The following is a 21,278-nucleotide window of genomic DNA, read 5'->3' as shown; positions in this document are numbered from 1 at the left end:
TTTTATCTTTGCTGGGTCTTCTTTGATGTGTGGGCTTTCTCTAGTTGCCACGAGTGAGGGCTACTTTTCTTGCTGGGCTTGGGCTTCCCACTGCAATGGCTTCTCTTATTGTGGCACACGGGCTTAGTTGCTCTGTGGCATATGGGATCTTCCTGGACCAGGGATCAAACTCGTGATTCCCACACTGGCAGGCGGTTTTTAACCACTGGATCACCAGGGACGTCCCTAAGTCTTTTAAATACAGCATGTATTTTACGCTACAGCACATCCCAGTGTGGATTAGCCATGTTACAAACACTAAGTAGCCATGTGTGTCCATTGGCTGCTGTATTGGACAGCATGGCCAAACCATTTACCAGTTGGAAAACTTTAAATGCCATAAAAGAGTACACCAAATAACATCTCACGTAATTGCCCTAAATGACTTTTATTAATTCCAGGTCTTGTCCTAGCCCTACGGTAAAGTTAGCAGTGATTTCTAGATAGTAATGACATAGTACATGTTAAGCACTTGAGAGAGTGCTTAGCTTACAATAGATGCTCCGTAATTATTAACAGCTATGGTTTTTAAAATAGTGTTTTTTTTTTTTTCATTTAGCAAATAATCTTTATTTCTAAGATTTCTTTCTCATTCCCAGGGAGAATTTTGTTTAAAGAGATCAGGGTAATTTGTGATGACATGGATGAACCTGGAGGGCATTGTGCTAAGTGAAATAACCCAGGCAGAGGAAGATAAATACCATCTGGTACCACTTATATGTGGAATCTAAAAACAGAAATTAAACAAATAGAAGCAGAGTAGAATGGTGGTTGCCAGGGGTGGGTAGGAGAAATGGGGAGATGCTGGTCAAAAGATACAAGCTTCCAGTTATGATTAAGTTCTGAGCATCTAATGTACAGCATAGTAACTAAAGTCAACAAAGTTGTATTATGTAGTTGAAATTTACTAAGAGTATTTAGCATTTTATCCCAAAAAATGAAAAGTAAAAGTAACTATGTGAGGTGACATATGTGTTAATTAACTTGATTATGGCAACCATTTTAAAATGCACACGTAAATCATGTTGTACACATTATATTAGTTGTTTTTGTTAGTTTTACCTCATGAAAGCTGAAACAAAATCCTATTTAATAGAAAACATTAGTAATAGAAAAAAATTTAAGAAGCAGGCCATTTTTTTCTGATTTATTATCCTGCTGCTTCTTACAGAGAATAAGGAGAAAACTTAAATTTCTATTCCCTGCTCCCATTAACTTTGTTTTCATGGGGGTTATTTGCTCTGATTGGTCCCCTGGCCCACTTTTTTTTGAATGGCCATTCCATTTCATCTGTCTCGTTATTTTTCATGGTCTGCTAATATTTATAAATGAAGGACTTGATTATTCAGTTGGGTAATTGATGTGGTCACTGCCTGCAATTATGTGGGCTAGTGTTTACTTTTCCCTGATTGATTTTCCCCCAAGTGTATGTAGTGAGGTGACAGACAGGTGGGTAGTTTGATTCTTTGGCTTCACTTCTCCTCCTTTCATTGTGTTGAATGGGAGCTTGTAGGCCTCTTCTTGGCTATGCTATGGAAAAAGCTAGGTGTGTGTGGATGGCTACTGTTGAGTGTGGGTGGCAAGTGTTCAACTGTTCAGAAGTGGTAGGATTAAGTACCTGAGAAGACTGTTCACTTTATAACATTTGACATGCTGTTCTGTTTCTTTACAGAAATACACATGGCTTGATAAAAGCCATTATGAAACTATTACAAATGCAAGCTGTTAAGGAAGGACACAGTGGGGAGAAGAATATTCAGGATATATATAATATTAGGTAAGCCTTTTCTCCTTTCTTCTGAAACTTTTTTTTTAGTGAATTGTTAAGTTATGAATTAAGACATGCTAATTCACTAAGAATTAGTTATTTAAGTTCACAGAGACTGGAGTCTTACCCTCTCAGGAAGTTAGTATTTCCAACACTCAGGATTGAGATAGAGTTGACTGTCGTATGCTGGGTATCATCACTGTGACCTTTGGCTTGCTTCCCTGGAATTGGAATCTTTTGTTCAAAATTCAGTTCATTCATTTTGATCTGGGATATAAAATCATTTTCCCAATACTGTGAAAACTGAAGAGTTCACTGAACAAATGTTTTAAAAGCAGGAAGGTAAACTTCCTTACTATAAAACGTAACGGGACTAGCCAAGGATTATTACCCAAGGCAGGGTCAGTGATTAACAGCATTGATTTGCCTTTTTGTTGTTATTATCTATATAGGGCTTCTCTGGTGGCTCAGAGGGTAAAGAATCTGCATGCAATGCAGGAGACCATAGAATGTAACATGGTATATTTAAAATATATACAAATATATGTATATAAAATATATATATATTATACAGCAATAGTTCCAGTGAAATGCATTGAATTTTGTGGGAGAGTTTGGGCAAGGGAAGGCATACTTACTTGTGAAGGTGACCTTAACCATTGCCTTGAATATCCTAGAAAGTAATTTCATAAGAGAGGAGCTCCCACTTAGTCGAGGATGCAGAAGAAGTTCCATAATCAGAGTATATTGTCCTAGAAAATCTGTTCAGTGATGCATCTAGAATATACCTGTTTATAAAGAATGAACGCATGGCACCCTAAACAAGGGCACTGGTTCTTGGGGGAAGTGACTTACATAGGCTGTGGTAATCCAATAGGGAAAGTAGACCATACTTGGGAATTGTCATTGGTTTGAGCATATAAAACCTGCAGTTTCAAGCATTTGACCCCAGTGCTATCAGAAGCCGTGAGTGCCTCTCCTAACATATAGTGCCTATTACTTACATATATGTATAGTACTTTCCTTTTCATAGTAAGTAAACAGGGTCTCATATATTACAGTGATCTTTCCTGTTAGTTTAGTGATGCTTACCGTCTCCTTTGGCTTCCCTGGTGGTTCAGAGGTTAAAGCATCTGCCTGCAATGTGGGAGACCTGGGTTTGATCCCTGGGTTGGGAAGATTTATGAGCATGTTATCGAGTTTCTTAAGTCGCTTTTTAAAAACAAGGTCAGATTTGCATTTTATATATTTTTTGTTAACATTGTTTTTTTAAATTATTTGTTTGTCTGCATTGGATCTTAATTGTGGCACATGGGATCTTCCTTGCATCATGCAGGATATTTCATTGTGGTGCTTGGACTCTGTATTTGTGGGGCTGGGGCTCCATAGTTGTGTCACTGGACTCTCAAGTTGTGGCATGGGCTTAGTTACCCCATAGCATGTGGGATCTTGGTTTCTCAATGAGGGATTGAGCCCATGTTCTCTGCATTGCAGGGCAGACTCTTAACTACCGAACCACCAGGGAAGTCCCCTTAACGTGTTTTTTGAATGTTTTCAAAAATATGGAACAGTTGGAAGAATGTAGTACAATGGATTAGTTAATTCATTGTTAACTTATTAGTTAACTCATTAATTTTAAGTTGGGGAAGCAAAAGGAACATTATTTATTTGAAATTACTCTGGAAACTGGGTGTGAAAGGTAAACTTTTCCAAATTGATAAATATACTTTTCTTTTAAAAATATACATTACCTTAACCAGGACTGAACCTAAGGAGAAAATGAGCAGGACTTAATGTTTCTAGATGGGTCATACAAGCATTTGTGTTCTCTTTTTTTCAAAGAGGTTCACACTCTTGGGGCAGAGTTCCAGGATAGGAAATAATTCCACTTCATTGTTATTCAGGAGGAGTTATTTACTTATTTTAAAATAGGAAAGTTACTGGAGTTTTAATATTTTATTTAACAGTTTTATTGAAATATAATTCACATACTGTCTGTTTAAAGTACACAATTCAATGATTTTTAGTATATTCACGTAGTCATATAATCATTGCCTTAATCCATTTTAGGACGTTTTCATCATTTCCTCAAATTCCTTACCCATTAACCATCGCTCTGTCAACCTAGAGATACCCAATTAAGTATTTTTAGTTTCATTGGTTCTCAATGCTGGCTGTTCATGAGAACCACCTTTTGCTGTTGTTGTTCAGTCACTAAGTCTGGGTATGCCTAAAAACAGATGTACGTAGGAACAATGAAATACCCTAGACCAACTGAATCAGATTCAGAAAAGTCCCCGGTGATTCTGATCGACAGTGAGTAGAAGATGGTGTGTTAGCAGTTCTCTACCGTGCATTTTCTTCACCTGAGACCTTGTTGATTGGCAGATTCTCTTTCCTTAGACCTAACATGGGCTCAGCATTCTGGTCTAACAAGCTCCCAGGTGATGCTGATATTGCTGTTTCCCTGCCATACTTTAAGTAGCGGAGCTTTGAGCAGCATTGTCTGTTCCTGGGAGCTTGTTAGGAATGTGGCATCTCGGACCCCATCTCAGATTACCTGAATCAGAGCTTGCATTTTGGTGAGATTTTCCAGGTGAATCATAGCCATCTTAGTTTTTTTTGATGATGATTTAAGGACATTTTTAGTCATGCAGAATAATTAGATTTTCACACTGATCGTGCTCCCTGTGAGTGAGTGCTAAACTTTGTTACCTGTACTGTTTCACCTGTTTTCTATTTATTGTTTATTTTCTCCAGTAGTTGGCTCTTTTAGCCGTCGGCTTGTTCTTAGAAGACGATAGATGCAAGGTGTGGATGGGGAGCCTCATTTGAAGAACTGAATCATGCTAGATATGTAAGGATTGTGTGTAGAGTGGTGGCACATTAAGAGGTCCAGAATCAATCACTTGAGTTGGCATAATCCAGTAATGTTTATGGAGGGCCCTCATGTGAATGGCTGTTTGGCACTATAAATCAGTAGAGTGTAATTGAGTGTGTAAGAGCCTGAGGTTCCTCCAGGGGGGATTGTGGATGGCAGAAACACAGGAGAGGTGAGCCTGAAGAGCAGATTTCCCTCAGGAGAGCTATGATTACCTGAGTCAATCATAAAATTTTCATGCTGTTTTAGAATCTTGTATGCCACATGTTGGTGAGCAATATCATCCAGCTTTGGAGAGGAAACTGATGAGCTGTGTGAAAACATAAAGGTCTGAGGAGCTTAGAACTCCACTGAAAGGTTTTTCTTGGTTATGTTGTAGGGTTGATCCAAAATGGAAGTAGTATAACAAGTGAATTGTAAGCTTTCTAGGCAGGAAACTCAGCTATAATTTTATGGTATTAAGGACTCTGCTAGTATACTGTTGGGCTGCAGTCCGTGGGGTCGCTAGGGGTCGGACACGACTGAGCGACTTCACTTTCACTTTTCACTTTCACACATTGGAGAAGGAAATGGCAACCCACTCCAGTGTTCTTGCCTGGAGAATCCCAGGGACGGGGGAGCCTGGTGGGCTTCCGTCTATGGGGTCACGCAGAGTCGGACACGACTGAAGTGACTTAGCAGCAGCAGCAGCAGTATACTGTTGGATTTTCTTTTTGTCATAATAGCTGATTAACTTGCAATATAGTAAAACAGAATATCGGTCATCTTATTTTTTATTAAAACTTTTAAAAAATTGAGCAAACATTGGTTTGTATTACTGTTCCATGTGTAAAACCTTATATTTTGACCTCTATATACGCTATAGCATGCTTACCACCTAATGTTTAGTTTCCATCTATTACCGTAAAGTTGACCTCACTTACCCATTTTCCCTTCCCCCTATTCCTCTTCCCCTCTGGTAATCACTTAACCTGTTCTCTGTATCTATGTGTTTGTTTTTGTTTGGTTTGTTTGTTTATTTTTAATATTCTAAATGTGAGTGAAATCATATGGTATTTGTCTTTCTCTGTCGGACTTATTTCACTTAGCATATTACCCTCAGTGTCCATCCATGTGTTGTAAATAGCAGGATTTCATCTTCTTTATGGCTCAGCAGTGTTCCATTGTGCATATATACCACATCTTCTTTGTCCATACATCCATCAGTGACAGGGTATTTCCATATCTTGGATATTGTAAATAATGCTGTGATAAACATTCGGGTGCAAAAGTAATGAAACACAAACCTCTGGATGTTTGGTATTTCTCCTGGCCCAGTTCAGTAACTCAGTTGTGTCCAGCTCTTTGCGACCCCATGGACTGCAGTACTCCAGGCTTCCCTGTCCATCCCCAACTCCAGGAGCTTGTGCAAACTCAAGTCCATCGAGTTGGTGATGCCATCCAACCATCTCATCCTCTGTCGTCCCCTTCTCCTCCTGCTTTCAATCTTTGCCAGTGTCAGGGTCTTTTCCAATGAGTCAGTTCTTTGCATCGGGTGGCCAAAGTATTGGAGCTTCAGCATCAGTCCTTCTAAGGAATATTCAGGACTGATTTCCTTTACGATTGACTGGTTTGATCTCCTTGCAGTCCAAGGGACTCTCAACAGTTCTCCAACATCACAGTTTAAAAGCTTAAAAGCATCAATTCTTCAGCGCTCAGCTTTCTTTATAGTCCAACTCTCACATCCATACATAACTACTGGAAAAACCATAGCTTTGTTGGCAGTCTCTGCTTTTTAGTATGACATCTAGGTTTGTCATAGCTTTTCTTCCAAGGAGTAAGCGTCTTTTAATTTCATGGCTGAAGTGATTTTAGAGCCCCCCAAAATAAAGTCTGTCACTGTTTCCATTGTTTCCCCATCTATTTGCCATAGCTCTTTAGTTCTTCACTTTCTGCCATGAGGGTGGTATCTGAGGTTATTGATATTTTCCCTGGCAATCTTGATTCCAGCTTGTGCTTCATCTATCGTGATATTTCTCATGATGTACTCTGCATGTAAGTTAAATAAGCAGAGTGACAGTATACAGCCTTGACGTACTCCTTTCCCAATTTGGAACTGGTCTGTTGTTCCATGTCTGGTTCTAACTGTTGCTTCCTCATCTGCATACAGATTTCTCAAGAGGAAGGTCAGGTCTGGTATTCCCATCTCTTGAAGAATTTTCCAGTTTGTTGTGATACACACAGTCAAAGGCTTTAGCGTAGTCAATGAAGCAGAAGTAGATATTTTTCTGGAACTCTCTTGCTTTTTCTATGATTCAACAGATGTTGTCAATTTGGTCTCTGGTTCCTCTGCCTTTTCTATATCCAGCTTGAACATCTGGAAGTTCTCGGTTCACGTACTGTTGAAGCCTCACTTGGAGACTTTTGAGCATTACCTTGCTAGCGTGTGAGATGAGTGCAATTGTGCGGTAGTTTGAGCATTCTTTGGCATTGCCTTTCTTTGGGATTGGAATGAAAAGTGACCTTTTCCAGTCCTGTGGCCACTGCTGAGTTTTCCCAATTTGCTGGCATATTGAGTGCAGCACTTTCACAGCATCATCTTTTAGGATATGAAATAGCTCAACTGGAATTCCATCACCTCCATTAGCTTTTTTGTAATGGTGCTTCCTAAGGCCCACTTGACTTCACATTTCAGAATGTCTGGCTCTAGGTGAATGATCACACCATTGTGGTTATCTGCATCATTAAGATCTTTTTTGTACAGTTCTGTGTATTCTTGCCACCTCTTCTTAATATCTTCTGCTTCTGTTAGGTCCATACCATTTCTGTCCTTTATGGAGCCCATCTTTGCACGAAGTGTTCCCTTGGTATCTCTAATGTTCTTGACGAGATCTCTAATCTTTCCTATTCTATTGTTTTCCTCTATTTCTTTGCATTGATCACTGAGGAAGGCTTTCTTATCTCTCCTTGCTGCTGTTTGGAACTCTGCATTCAGGTGGGTGTATCTTTTGTTTTCTCCTTTGCCTTTTGCTTCTCTTCTTTTCTCAGCTATTTGTAAGGCCTCCTCAGATAACCATTTTGCCTTTTTGCATCTCTTTTTCTTGGGGATGATTTTGTTCATCACCTCCTGTACAATGTTACAAACCTCCATCCATAGTTCTTCAGGCACTCTATCAGTCTAATACCTTGAATCCTCAGCACCATTCTACAAACCAGTGATGGTTTTCAGTGTTTTAGTGTGAAAGGAGTTCAGTGTTTTTCATGTATATGTCTGGAGCATACACTTTAAGAAGAAGTTTGGGTACACAGATGATCTATTTACCCACCATGCTTTGAGATACATCAGATTAGAGTGTGTGTAGCCAGTAAAGTTCATTTTGCTTAACTTGAACCCGTCTATAGTCTGTGACTTAAACAAGATTAAAGGAGGATATTTAAATGGAGTTTCAATTCCCAGGGCCTTTTAGAATGGGGATAAATTGGAAGAGCAATAGAGCACAATTGCCTACTGTGATTAAACAAAGAGAATATGCAAGTTTTACTCTAGGCCCAGGAGTCTCAATTCTGGTTGCACTGTTAGTTCTCTGAGGAACTTTTAACTATAGTGCCTGGACTCTCCCAAGAATGAGTAGGGGTCAGCCTCAAGCACTGGTAATTTTTCAAAGCTTCCTGGATTATTACTAGTGTGGTAGTTGGATTGAGAACTGCTGGCCAGTTGCTGCTGTGAGGCATAGGGCTTTGTTGTCGCCAGACCTTCAGATCCTTCAATATTAATAACATTTTATATGAAATATTCTGACTAATAAATGTTGGAAAACAATTCCGATTTTTCAAAATACAGAGTCAGCAGACCAAACACATCTGCTCACAAGATGCAACCCAAGGGCAACCATTTGTGACCTCTGATTTAGACACTTAACTGTTTTCAAAAACTTTAACCTCTCCCCCGCCCCTTTTTATAATCTGTGAACAATTTTTAGATTAATCACTTAAAAAACCGTGAAAGCTGACCACTAAGATATCCTCTATTTCAGGCTTATTTTTCCCCTCCCGTTTTTTGTTTGGTCTAAATTTTCTTCTTGTTAGCTTGAACTCCACTTTGTTATAAACACTTATCTTTAACTAAGTTATTTCAGTGCTCTATAAAATTGACCATACAGGAAGTGTAGCAGAGAACCAGCGTTTGCCTGGTATTTTGATTATAAGAAAGAATGACTAAATTTTGTTGTTGTTATTGTTTAGTCACTGAGTTACGTCTGATTCTTTTGTGAATCCATGGACTGTAGCTCACCAGGCTCCTCTGTCCATGGGATTTCCTAGGCAAGAACAGTGGAGTGGGTTTCAATTTCCTCCTCCAGGGGTTCCTTCCCACCCAGGGATTGAACCTGTGCATTGGCAGGTGAGTTTTTACCACTAAGCCACCAAGGAAGCCCAAACTAAAATTTTAAGATTCATAAATTATAAGAGGCTCATTTTCTTTGTAATATACCATATTTTTTCCTCTTAAAATTTTATCGTGTACTCTTGCTTTTAATTTTTCCTCTATGTATTCATATTATGGCAGTCTTTTTAAGATCTCTCTTCCCTCAGCTGAAGTGAGGAAATAGCTGTGAATTCATGAGCGGTAACTGCTTGTTCCAGAATGTGTGCATTATTCTGATGTGCCAGACAGTGGCTGACATGCACAAATATCACATGCTGAGAATCTTGTTTATGGAAAGAGTTGGTCTGATCAACATCAAGCTGTACTTTCTGAAATAAGGGAATATTAAATGTTTTGGGCGGATGGTATGCTCTGAAATGGGTAATTAGGCCAATAGCAATGGATGGTTATGCCCTGAGTAGATGAGAGTTATGTACTCTGTCAGTATTTGCATATCTGTTTGTGTAGTGTTATGAGTTTATTTAGATGTAGAGTTAATTTTGAGATCTTAAAGATGTGTGTCCTGAAGGTTGAAGTACTTTGTGGTTCATACCTTTTTTCCCCCTGAAAAGTGAAAGTCACTCAGTCGTGGCTGACGCTTTGTGATCCCATGGACTCTACAGTCCATGGAATTCTCCAGGCCAGGGATTGAACCCAGATCTCCCACGTTGCAGGCGGATTCTTTACCAGCTGAGCTACCTGGGAAGCAGCAAATGCATTCGCTTCTTACGGTAATCAAATAGAAACAAAAAAATGTCCTAAGGTATATACTAACGTGCAGTGTACTAAGACTAGTTTGTAGTTATGGATGTCAAAAGGCAGCCCCAGTTTTAATTTTGATAACTAGCTGTTTCTTAGCATTAAACTCTTTTTGCATTGTCTCTTCTCTCCATTTTGGTGGGTGAGATGGAATTGGCTGTGTGAAAAGTGCAGAGCATCTCAGATCTAGGTAAAAGCATGTGCTGAATCCCAGGGACAGAGGAGCCTGTTGGGCTGCCATCTATGGGGTCGCACAGAGTCGGACACGACTGACGTGACTTAGCAGCAGCAGCAGCAGCTGCTGCTTTGTGAGGGCCTGGTACCCAAGAGGATCTAACAGGAGGCGGGGTGCCTGGAGCTTAGTGTTCAAGGGAGGAAGAGGCCAAGACAGAGGCTCAGAAGAGTTAGACATGGCCTAGAAGATGCAAGGCCATGGTAGAGACTTTGGGTTTTCTTTAAAGAGTAGTGGGAAGTCATTGAAGGTTTTATTTTTTAAACTTATTTTGAAAGAATGTTAAAGTTCCAGAAAATGTGCAAGAATAGTACAGAAAATTTCCATCAGGCATTTACCCCAATTCACTGATTTTCCACATTCTCATTATCCTTCTGTCTATAGAATTAAAAACTATTGGAGAGAAGATTGTACGTATTCAGTAGGGTATGTTTTCTAAGAACAAGGGTATTCTCTATATAACCAGAGTACCATTATCAAATCAAGAAAATTTAACGTTCATTTAGCACTTTTACCTATAATCCATATCCTAGTTTTGCCATTTGTCTTAATGACGTCCTTTCATACCTCTTTCCTTTTTATTTTTAGTGTATGGGCTTCATTTTAAGATCATATGTTGCCTTTAACTGTCGTATCTTTTTATTCTTTTTAAAATTTGGAATTATCTCATCCTTTATCTTTTATGATATTGACATTTTCAAATACTATAAAAGTGTTGCTGTCTTTCTCAGGACATCTTGTCTGGAGACACTGATGTCCATCTTGCCTTTCATTGGTGATTTTAATTTTCATTACCCTATCAAGGTAATATCTGGTTTCTCTACTGTGTAGTTACCATCTTCTTCTTGTAACCAATAAGCAATCTGTGGAGAAGATGCTATGAGACCATGAATATATCGTGTTCCTCATTAAACTCACAGCTTCCCCCCACTGTTAATTTTCACTGAGACAATTTCAAAACGGTAATTTCCCAACTCTACCACTCCTTTCAGATTTACTAATTGCGGTGGAGATACAGATAAGCTTTAGCTGTGGACATCGTATATGACTTGATTCTTACTGTCAAACTGCATGTTTTGCTTCTGTTTTCACTTCCTCTCTTCCCTCCTCTTTCCCACCCAGGAGAGTCTTTGTTCACAGTTTATGGTTCCAGTCACCTGGGGTTTACACTTGGTGTTTAAAAATCAGACCTAAAGAATACTATCTTCTAGTTAGCAGTTGCCACCAGGAAATATTTTATAAGTTCTTCCAAGTGCACATGCTTAATTTAAAAATTGATATGGTGATTTGCTGGTAAGTGTCTTTAAGAGCACGAAATATTTTGATTTTTGCCTTATTAGCCTATTTATCTTATCTCTAGTTTCTTTTCTTTCCCAATCAAGGATGTAACTTAATAATAGATGTTTTGAACCCCCGTGTGTCTGTATGTTTCCCCTAGCCACCAACTAGTACCTAAAATAGTTCTAGCCTTCTGACATTGGCAGACATCTTTGTGTTAAAACCCTGCCTCTCAAAATAGGAATCCTGGGAAGGGTTCACTCTGAGGGCAGAGCCATTGTAATATGAAGTCTCTTTTTGAAGAAATCTTATCTTCTCCCTATCTGCCTTATAGACCCAAAGAAAAAAGGAAATTAATAAAAAATGTCAAAATTAAATTTTTTTTGTTCCAAGTCTTTTTCTGGTGTGGATGAAATGCATTTGTCTTAAGACTCTATAGGATAGAGAAGGATTCACTATTATCATTTAATTTTTCTTTTTTATAGTAATACTTATTGTGGAATCAGTTTTCATTCATTTTTATCTTAAAATCTGCAGAGCTTTTTTTTTTCTTCTTTTAACCCTACTTTGGCTCCTAACCGTTTTCAAATCAGAATTCAGAGCAGGTAGAGAAATGCTTTTAAAATGCATATTTGATGTAGTAAGTGCTATGTTATGCTTCTGAAAGCGCCAGGGTCACAGCTGCATACATGAAAATGCATGGTGACTGCAGGCATTGTTTCCTCACACAGAAAAGGCAATCTGTGTCTATCGCTGAATTTATGATATAAATCAAATCATAGCTTTCCTACATTCAGAGATGTAGCAGAAAGGTTGAGGTGACCTAAAGGTTACAAATAACTTTTGCTTTTTGATTTGCCTACCACAAGACTATTTTTTTTTTTAACTCCTTCTTCTCTATTAAGATTGATGCATTTATACTTGGAAAGGTGAATCTAGTTACATACCTTATTTTATCGTTGTCTCTGTGCTAGTCTAGCGGAACCACGAATTTTTCATTTATTCTTTCCCGCACTCTGGTCTGTTAAGATGCATGCACCGCTCTGTGTTGTTGACAATGTTATTAAAGGGGAGGGAGTCCTGAAGTATTAGGTAGGAACTCTGCTTGCTTCTTCTGTGCTTTTTTTTTTCCCTTTGAACGTTGTTAACTTTGAAACAGTGTACTTAGAGGGCTTGTGATGTTGGTTTTTCATGATCCATTCAAAGAGTTTAAAAAGGTGCTTTGGGAAAAGTGTGTGTTTGTTACATTTATTTAAAATGTGCATTAGGTACTGAAAGGGAAGCATAAGAGTAAGAAGATAGAGACCCAGCTTTCAAGCTGCTTATGCTCTAGTTTAAGAATCAAATTTACCTGCATGATAATCATAATAGAACCACATTTATAAAGTATTCTTTGTGTTAGGTACTATGTTAAATGCTTTACTTAAAATGGCAGCTAAAACATTTACAAATTATGAAATGGGCAAGTGCCAAAGAACATACAACAAATTGGCTCATCTGTGGCAGGAAAACAACAGCAGTATTAAAAACCACTGAGGGAAGGAGGAATTGGAGGCACCAGAGGCCAATGAAGGGCGACCTGGTTACCTGTTTTTTATTGATGTCAATCTTTACAAACAATGTCATTCTCTTTTAAGAAGAAAGCAGAGCCTATTGGATGGATGTCTTAAGAGTTGGGAAATCCTGATTTGAAATTTTCTGTGAGCTTATTCTGGATACAGTACTGCATTTCTCTCTGAAACGAAAAATATAGGGTGATTTATTTATTTGAGATAAAAATAGGAGACCACTGTTTTGAGGCCTTAGGTTTTATTAGACGTTGACCTTAGAGCTGTTTAAACTTGGCATAGAATGATTAATAGTATAGAGCCATCTTTATTGCTTTCTGCCTTTACAGGCTTTGGTTCCACCTCTGATCTTGAGCAGTTCAAAGGTTAGGGCTTTAATGGGTGACTTGGGTTATTAAAGAGCAGAGACATTACTTTGCCAACCAAGGTCCGTCTAGTCAAGGCAATGGTTTTTCCCGTGGTCATGTATGGATGTGAGAGTTGGACTGTGAAGAAAGCTGATCGCCGAAGAATCGATGCTTTTGAACTGTGGCATTGGAGAAGACTCTTGAGAGTCCCTTATACTGCAAGGAGATCCAACCAGTCCATTCTAAAGGAGATCAGTCCTGGATGTTCATTGGAAGGACTGATGCTAAAGCTGAAACTGCAATACTTTGGCCACCTCATGCGACGAGTTGATTCACTGGAAAAGACTCTGATGCTGGGAAAGGCTGGGGGCGGGAGGAGAAGGGGACGACTGAGAATGAGATGGCTGGATGGCATCACCGACTCTGTGGACGTGGGTTTGAGTGTACTCCGGGAGTTGGTGATGGACAGGGAGGCCTGGCGTGCTGTGATTCATGGGGTCGCGGAGAGTCGGACACGACTGAGCGACTGAACTGAACTGAACTGGGTTATAGAACTTTAGCCCTGGAAGGTACTTAGTCTGATTTCCTCATTTTACAGCTGAAGAAACTCTTGCCCGAGCAAGAGAGGTTGATTCTCTTGCTTGAGATCACACAGTGTTGCAGAGACAGAGGGTGAATTTGGAATGCTCGATTCTTTCCTTTAATTCAGTGTTTTCCCTCCACTATTTCACGTCACTTCTCCATTTCTAGTTTTTGTTTCTGAGACGTGGACGTGGCAGCATAATAGTAAATGATTCGGATGATGCTGTGTAGGGACTGCTTATGTAAATAATGACTTCGGTGCTCCACATTTGTGTTTGCTTTTCAAAATTGTATAGAGCTTATTGTGTGCCAGTGTTAACTTTACAAGTGATCAGATTGATTGTATGTTCAACCTATCTATCATTTTGAATAAAGTTTTGGGGGATAATTGACATTTTAAGGCATAACCCAGGTTTTGATTTGATGTTCTTCTGTATCACATTTTTTTATTCCTCACCAGTGCTTCTAATGATGAGTAAAGTTTGAATTGTAGATTTACCTTGACCTTTCTCAGAGGTACTTGGAAGAAATGAAATGGCTAATAAGCAGTGAGAAGAAAGGAAAGAAAAATCTTGAATAATCTATAAATTTAAGAAGCAGTCCTTGACTATATGAAGAGTGAACTATACTTAGCCTTAGGACATTTTAAATGTGCTAATTATAGTATTTTAAATAGGAAATTAACACTATTTTCTATCATACCCAGATTAGCATGCATAATATTTAACACTGTTTGTTTATTTTGGAACATGCTTCTGTTTTTTGCAAGGAATAATTGTACATTTGCTTTCCATGTTAAGTCTTCTGTTTTCTACTGTAATGGTACAGTAATGGTACCATTACCTTTGTGCACCTAATGTTATTATTAGATGACTACATTTCCATAAGAAACTTCAAATTTTGGACATCATTGATTCATTGCTTTTGGCTCAGTAAAGAAGGATAATGGTGGAATCATTTGTCTTTTTGAATAGCTCAGGGCTAGTACCATGTTTGAGTTAGTTTTGTATTTTGCACAGTGCTTGCCATTTTACCTAGTTCAGTGGTTCTTAACCAGGGGCAATTGTGGCCCCAGGGGACATTCCAGTACTCTTGTCTGGAAAATCCCATGGACGGAGGAGCCTGGTAGGCTGCAGTCCATGGGGTCGCTGACAGTCGGACATGACTGAGCGACTTCACTTTCACTTTTCGCTTTCATGCATTGGAGAAGGAAATGGCAACCCACTCCAGTGTTCTTGCCTGGAGAATCCCAGGGATGGGGCCTGGTGGGCTGCCGTCTATGGGGTCGCACAGAGTCGGACACGACTGAAGCGACTTAGCAGCAGCAGCATCAGCAGAGACATTTTTGATTGTCATGTAAGTAGACTGAATGCTATTAGCATCTAGTGGGTAGAGGCCAGAAATGCTGCTGAATATCCCATGGTATATTGAAAAACCCCTATGCCAAAGAATTATCTGACTACAAATGTCAGTAGAGCCAGACTGAGAAAACTTCATGTATGGCAACTGCACAATAAAGTAGATTGAATTAAAAACTATGTCCATTCTATAAACCATAAAGCTTTATATATTATTTTATATGTGTATTCACATGCCATTATAGTGATTCACAAGGGAAAATTTAGCTCTTTTCTTCATTATATTCAAAGTATTAAAACAAAATTTTGGCAATTATAATTAATTTTAGCTTAGTTGTACCAAGTTGAAATAGTATAATGGTAATCAATGTTAATCAGCAGTAATATTCAGTGTTCTTAATTTGGACTTCCTTTCTCTGTCAAGGTTTTTAATTTCTTGGAATCAATATTGTATATTATTCCTACAAATTTTCACTTGGATCTGACATAATCAATTCTCTGGAAAAATTAATTTTCCAGATATCTAAGTCAGTAATTGGGCTTCCCTGGTTGCTCAGTGGTACGGAATCTGCCTACCAGTGCAGGAGATGGGGGTTTGATCCCTGAGCTGGGAAGATCCCCTGGAGGAGGAAATGACAACTCACTCCAGTATTCTTGCCTGGGAAATCTCATGGACTGAAGAGCCTGGCAAACTGCAGTCCATGGGGTTGCAAAAGAGTTAAATACAACTTAGTGACTAAACAGTAATTAATTTGGATAATCCCTATTCTATATTCTACAAAATCTCATCTTTAGAGTTTAAGTCTGAGATATTGAATAGAATTTGCTGAACCCAAAAGCTAGCAGAAGGAGCCTCCAACAAAGTTACAATGGGTCTCACAGTTCCAGTAAAGTAGAAGCTATTAATAAAGTATGATAGAGCTGTTTGCTGATATATGCATCATTTCTAATCTAATTTAAATTACTATCTTTTACTTCTGTTGATATGATTTAATTTGGACAAAACTGTTTTTAAAACAGAGATAGTTTTTAAAAAAGAGATAGATTAAAAATTTTTTTAAAAAACCTTTTTATTTTGCTGGGGTATAGTTAGCAAACAATGTTGTGATAATTTCAGGTGAACATCAAAGGGACTCAGCCATACCTATGTATCCATTTTACCCCTAACTCCCTCCCATCCAGGTTGCCACATAACATTGAACAGAGTTCCATGCACTGTATTCACATGTTGGTTATCCATTTGAAATGTAGGAGTGTGTACACGTCCATCCCAAACTCCCTGACTATTCCTTCCCCAATTCCTTCCACCCAGCAATGATAAGTTTTTGTCTAACTCTGCAAGTCTCTGAAAAGGAGGTAGATTCTTAACAGTTTTTTGGAGGAGGAAACGTGAGAAGTGGGAGGAGGTAGGAGGAGACATAAGGGAAGAGTATTGAAAAGCACTTAAGTGTTTTATGATCACACAGAAACTATGTGGTATCTTGTTGGATTTTCTTCTTAAATAGTCATAGATGCCATAAATTAGCTGGAGGACTAGTGGGTGGTCATATCTGATGTTCCTCATTTCAATATGGTGCTTGCTTGTCAGAAGGAAAACCCATAGCTAAAATTAATTACAGTTGCTGTTCTTTCCTTTTCATTTATGTTTGCTTGAACATGACCTACTGAATTTGTAATCTAAGAAGTTCGGATGATGTGACATACCTTAGAGGCTTTTAGGATTTGTAGCTTTTATTTTCTCAATAACTGTAACAACTAGGGTAGAAGCAGATTCTAGATAGGATTAACTGCCAAGGAGTTTGGAATTTGGAAATGTGATTTTGGTAGGATTTTTGAGTTTTGGCATAAAGAGATGCTTGGAGCGATCCTTTAGCAATGGCAGTAATCTGATCACTCAGATTTTGTGCTTTAACAAACAGGAGCTTGCCAGCATTTGAAGTTAGTGGCTGATTAGGTGAGGTTGAAGAGAGATGGTGTTATAATACCCAGAGACTGTGTAGTAGTGTCAGGGAAGTGTTTAACATGAGTGTTTCAGGGTGGCGTATCTGCTGTAGTTTTCTGTTTAAGAGAGAGAGAAAAAAAAAAAAACAGAAAACTTCCCAACTGCTAACCTCCCTCTTATGTTGCTTTTAACTTGTACCAATTTTCAACTCTGTCAACACATCAGAATTGCTAGAAGAATTTTTAAAAATTACTAATGCATGGGCTCCACTCCTAGCAACCCCAGTATAATTGAAGCCTGGGCACTCATATTTTAAAAAGAGCTCCGCAGATGAATCTAACTCACAACCAGGCCGAGTACCACTGCTTTATAGCAGTGCATCAGAATTGTCTGGAGAGCTGTTTATTAGGTCTGACTGAGGCCTGAGAATTTATTTTCATTTCTAACAAGTTCCCAGGTGATGCTGATATTGCTAGTAAGGTGATCACGTTTTGAGAACCACCAAGAAGGCAGTTTTAAAAAATCATTTGAGTGTGACTGATGGTCTCATCTTTTTCTTTCTGTTTTTTTAAACATTGATGCTGCTGCTACTGCTAAGTCGCTTCAGTCATTTCCGACTCTGTGCAACCCCATAGACGGCAGCCGACCAGGCTCCGCTGTCCCTGGGATTCTCCAGGCAAAAACACTGGAGTGGGTTGCCATTTTCTTCTCCAATGCTAGTGCTCTATTATTGAATTAAAATTATGTATATAATTCTTTTTATGTAAAAAATATAGATGTATCTATATGGTATGAATTTTTTTCAAATAGCATTTTTAATTTTTTAAAAAAATTTGAGAAAATATACACATGTATATATATATATAACTGAATCACTTTGCTCTACACCTGAAACTACTGAAATATTCTTAATAAACTATTCTGCAATGTAAGATAAAAAAGTTAAAAACAGAATAAAAAAAGAATGAAATAATACCGTTTGCAGCAACATTGATCAACCTAGAGATTATTATATAAATAAAGTCAGAAAGCAAATATTATATCTCACTTATATGTGGAATCTAAAAAATAGTACAAATGAACTTATTTATAAAACAAAAGTATTCTCACAGACATAGAAAACAAACTGGTTGACAAATGGGAAAGGATAAGGGAGGGATAAATTGGGAGTATGGGATTAATAGATGCACATTACTATATATAAAACAGATAAACAGTAGGATTTACAGTATAGCACAGGGAACTGTGTTCAATATCTTATAATAACCTATAATGGAAAAGAATACAAAAAAGAATTTGTATATATGTATCTAGATATAACTGAATCATTTTTTGTATACCTGAAGCTAACACAATATTGTAAATCAGCTATACTTCATTAAAAAAATAAGTAGCATTTTTAATTAAAAATTTTTTTCTTGGAGGAAAAAGCCACGTCACTAATAACTGAAAATTCTTTGTATAGTACTTCATAGTTTAAAGAACTAATAACTGAAAATTCTTTGTATAGTACTTCATAGTTTAAAGAGCTAATGAATTTACAATTTCCAGTCGACTTTTTTGTACTCCTTAGAATAATTTATCTTTTTTCCTTTTCCTTTTTTAACCCCATTATTTAAGAATCCTTCACATTTCAGATCTTTTATATAGTCTTTTTGGTATCTTGATCGATGGAGCCCAGATAAAAATATTTGTCCTTGTTCAACAGAAATTTTCAGAATTTATAGTTTGCAGAGTTTGTTATTTGAGATGGGAGGAATATTTTCTTTTTCCTTACCTAAAGTATATTGGGGGAACACAGAGCTATATGTTGAGAAGAGTGGGGGTAAATGGGAACAGAGACAGAGCTGTTATTTAATTGCTCATTTGTGTCGGACTCTTTGAGACCCCATGGACTGTAGCCTGCCAGGCTTCTCTGTCTGTGGAATTTCCCAGGCAAGAACACTGGAGTGGGTTGCCATCCCCTTTACCAGGGGATCTTCCTGACCCGGGGATCAAGCCCACGTTTCCTGCTTTACAGGTGTATTCTTTACCGCTGAGCCACCTGTGAAGCCCCACAGAGACAGAGATGGTGGCTGTAGGTTGGGACAGTGTTAGAGGAGATGGAATCTTTCGGGTCTGGAAAGAGATTCATCAGCAGGAAGAGATTTCCAAGAATGAGAGAATCCAGGGAGAGGAGAATGAGAGACCTACTGGATTGAGGAACTTGGCCAAAGTCATAGACCTATCAGATAACAGAGACTGCTGTCAAATTTGGGTCCCTAAGACTCAGGTTCTTTTTTCTGGAAAACAGATAAAAGAAAAAATAGTTCTCATGAGCCAACTCTACAACAAATGCAGCAAACAAGGATCTTGTGACAATTATGAATCCTGGAAAAAATGTTTCTAGATGGCAGTGGCTTTTTCTCTTGCTATATTTGGATATTAAAAATGTGTATCCTGAAATGACAGCTTCCAGTGTGACTTTGTGTGTTTTTCAGAAACCATCCTCAGCCTTTGATCACTGTTCTTGAGCACAGACCTGATTGCTGGCCAGTCATTTTGCAGCAGCTGACAGCTTTTTTCCAGCAATGCCTTGAAAGGTAATATAATATAAAATAAAATAAAATAGGGAGATGGAATAGTATATGCTAATTTTAGAGTTTTTCTTTTAAGCTGCTTTGATTATAATGTTTTCTCCTGCAGAAATGTCTTACAGCAGGATATAGTTTTCTGTTTTCTTTTTAAGAGAAAAAAATCCTACCAGTTTTATTGATTGTTGAAATATTGACCATGAGAATAACTACTGTTAAAGAAGCTAAGCATTGGATAGTTGGGAATGTTGATTGGCAATATTCAGTAAGCTACTACATAGTACATATGGATGACAGGTCTTCCTGCTGGAGATTGATTAGTGAGTTAATCTCTCCATTAGAAACCAGTGCCGGTTGGGATTAAGCAGTATTGCCAACTGGGACCAGATGACCACCATATGTGCAGTTAGTTTAGCTTTACCAAGGCCTTCTGCCTTCTGATGGTCCTCAAAGCTTTCTGCCATTCTGTTACCATGGCATTAGCTCAGGTGGTCGTCTCTTGCTGTGACTGTTGCCACCTGTTCTTAACTGGCGTCTCTGCCTTCCATCTCATCTTTCTCAAGGCCATTCTCTAAGCCATCCATCAGGGCGACATATCAGGAGAGCAGATCTTTGTATCACTCCCTAGCTTAAGTCACCATCACTGTGATTTTCAAACTGTACTTGCAATGTATAGGCTAAACATGGAAACACCCTCACACCACTTCAGCTTTTTTTTTTTTAAGTTTTATTTTTGTTTGTTTGTTTTTTGATGTGGACCATTTTTTAAGTCTTTATTGAATTTGTAACAATACTGCTTCTGTTTTATGTTTTGGGTTTTTGGCCATAAGGCATGTGGGAAGCACTCTGACCAAGGATTGAACACATACCTCCTACATTTGAAAGTGAGGTCTTAACCACTGGACTGCCGTGGAAGTCCCAGCTCTGTTTTTATACATTGTTTTTTTTTTTTTTTTAAATAATGTGTTGATATCTCACAACAGCCTTCTATTGGAAAACAATAGTTTGGTCTCTGGACTAGTTGGAAAATCCCTGGGCTACAGGATGAGATCTGTTATGTCATATACTAGGCTCTGTGTATGATCTGTTTCACGAATTTTATTTTCTCCTTTATCTCATGATTTATGAATTACATATTCAGCAATATACTGACTTGCTTTGGTTCCACACAGCAAGAAGCGCTATTCCATTGCCTCTTCTTTTGCTTATTAATTTCTACTTTACTGTCTTGAATCTCATCACATCCCTTTTCTAACTAGTACCCTAGCCCTTTCTTGATTGCTTTCTCTATTTTAAATCTCTTTTTAGATATTATCTCTCCCAGGAAGTGTTCACTTACCACAAGCTAAATTAATAACTTCAGTTGTGATTTCTGACATCATTATATTTACTACATTGTCTTATAATTATTATCCTCCATTAGCTGAAACTTTCTTGAGGGCAGGAGCTGTGTCTCAGTATTCTTTATGTTAACAATGCCTGGCACAGTTTGGGTGCTTACAGATGTTCAGTTTATATATGTATACACAGAAGGCTTACAGATTGGTGG

The 21,278-nt window shown here is 38.2% G+C and overlaps 1 protein-coding gene across 3 annotated transcripts in view; it reads left to right on the top strand.

Moving 5' to 3' along the window:
* Positions 1-21,278, top strand: part of FOCAD (focadhesin) — a 311,664-nt gene that overhangs the window by 57,439 nt on the left and 232,947 nt on the right. For all 3 annotated transcript variants that reach the window (XM_088837878.1, XM_055428152.2, XM_055428155.2), the window contains 2 exons: positions 1,712-1,816; positions 19,637-19,738. In XM_088837878.1, coding sequence (XP_088694004.1) covers positions 1,712-1,816; positions 19,637-19,738 — 207 coding nt within the window. The remainder of the gene's footprint in view (positions 1-1,711; positions 1,817-19,636; positions 19,739-21,278) is intronic.

The sequence above is a fragment of the Moschus berezovskii genome, chromosome 7 (genome assembly GCF_049115385.1).
Source record: "Moschus berezovskii isolate FMDL1 chromosome 7, NW_MosBer_1.0, whole genome shotgun sequence".
Classification (NCBI taxonomy): domain Eukaryota; kingdom Metazoa; phylum Chordata; class Mammalia; order Artiodactyla; family Moschidae; genus Moschus; species Moschus berezovskii.
Note: the sequence above shows the minus strand (reverse complement) of the source record. Positions and strands in the feature narration are given on the sequence as shown.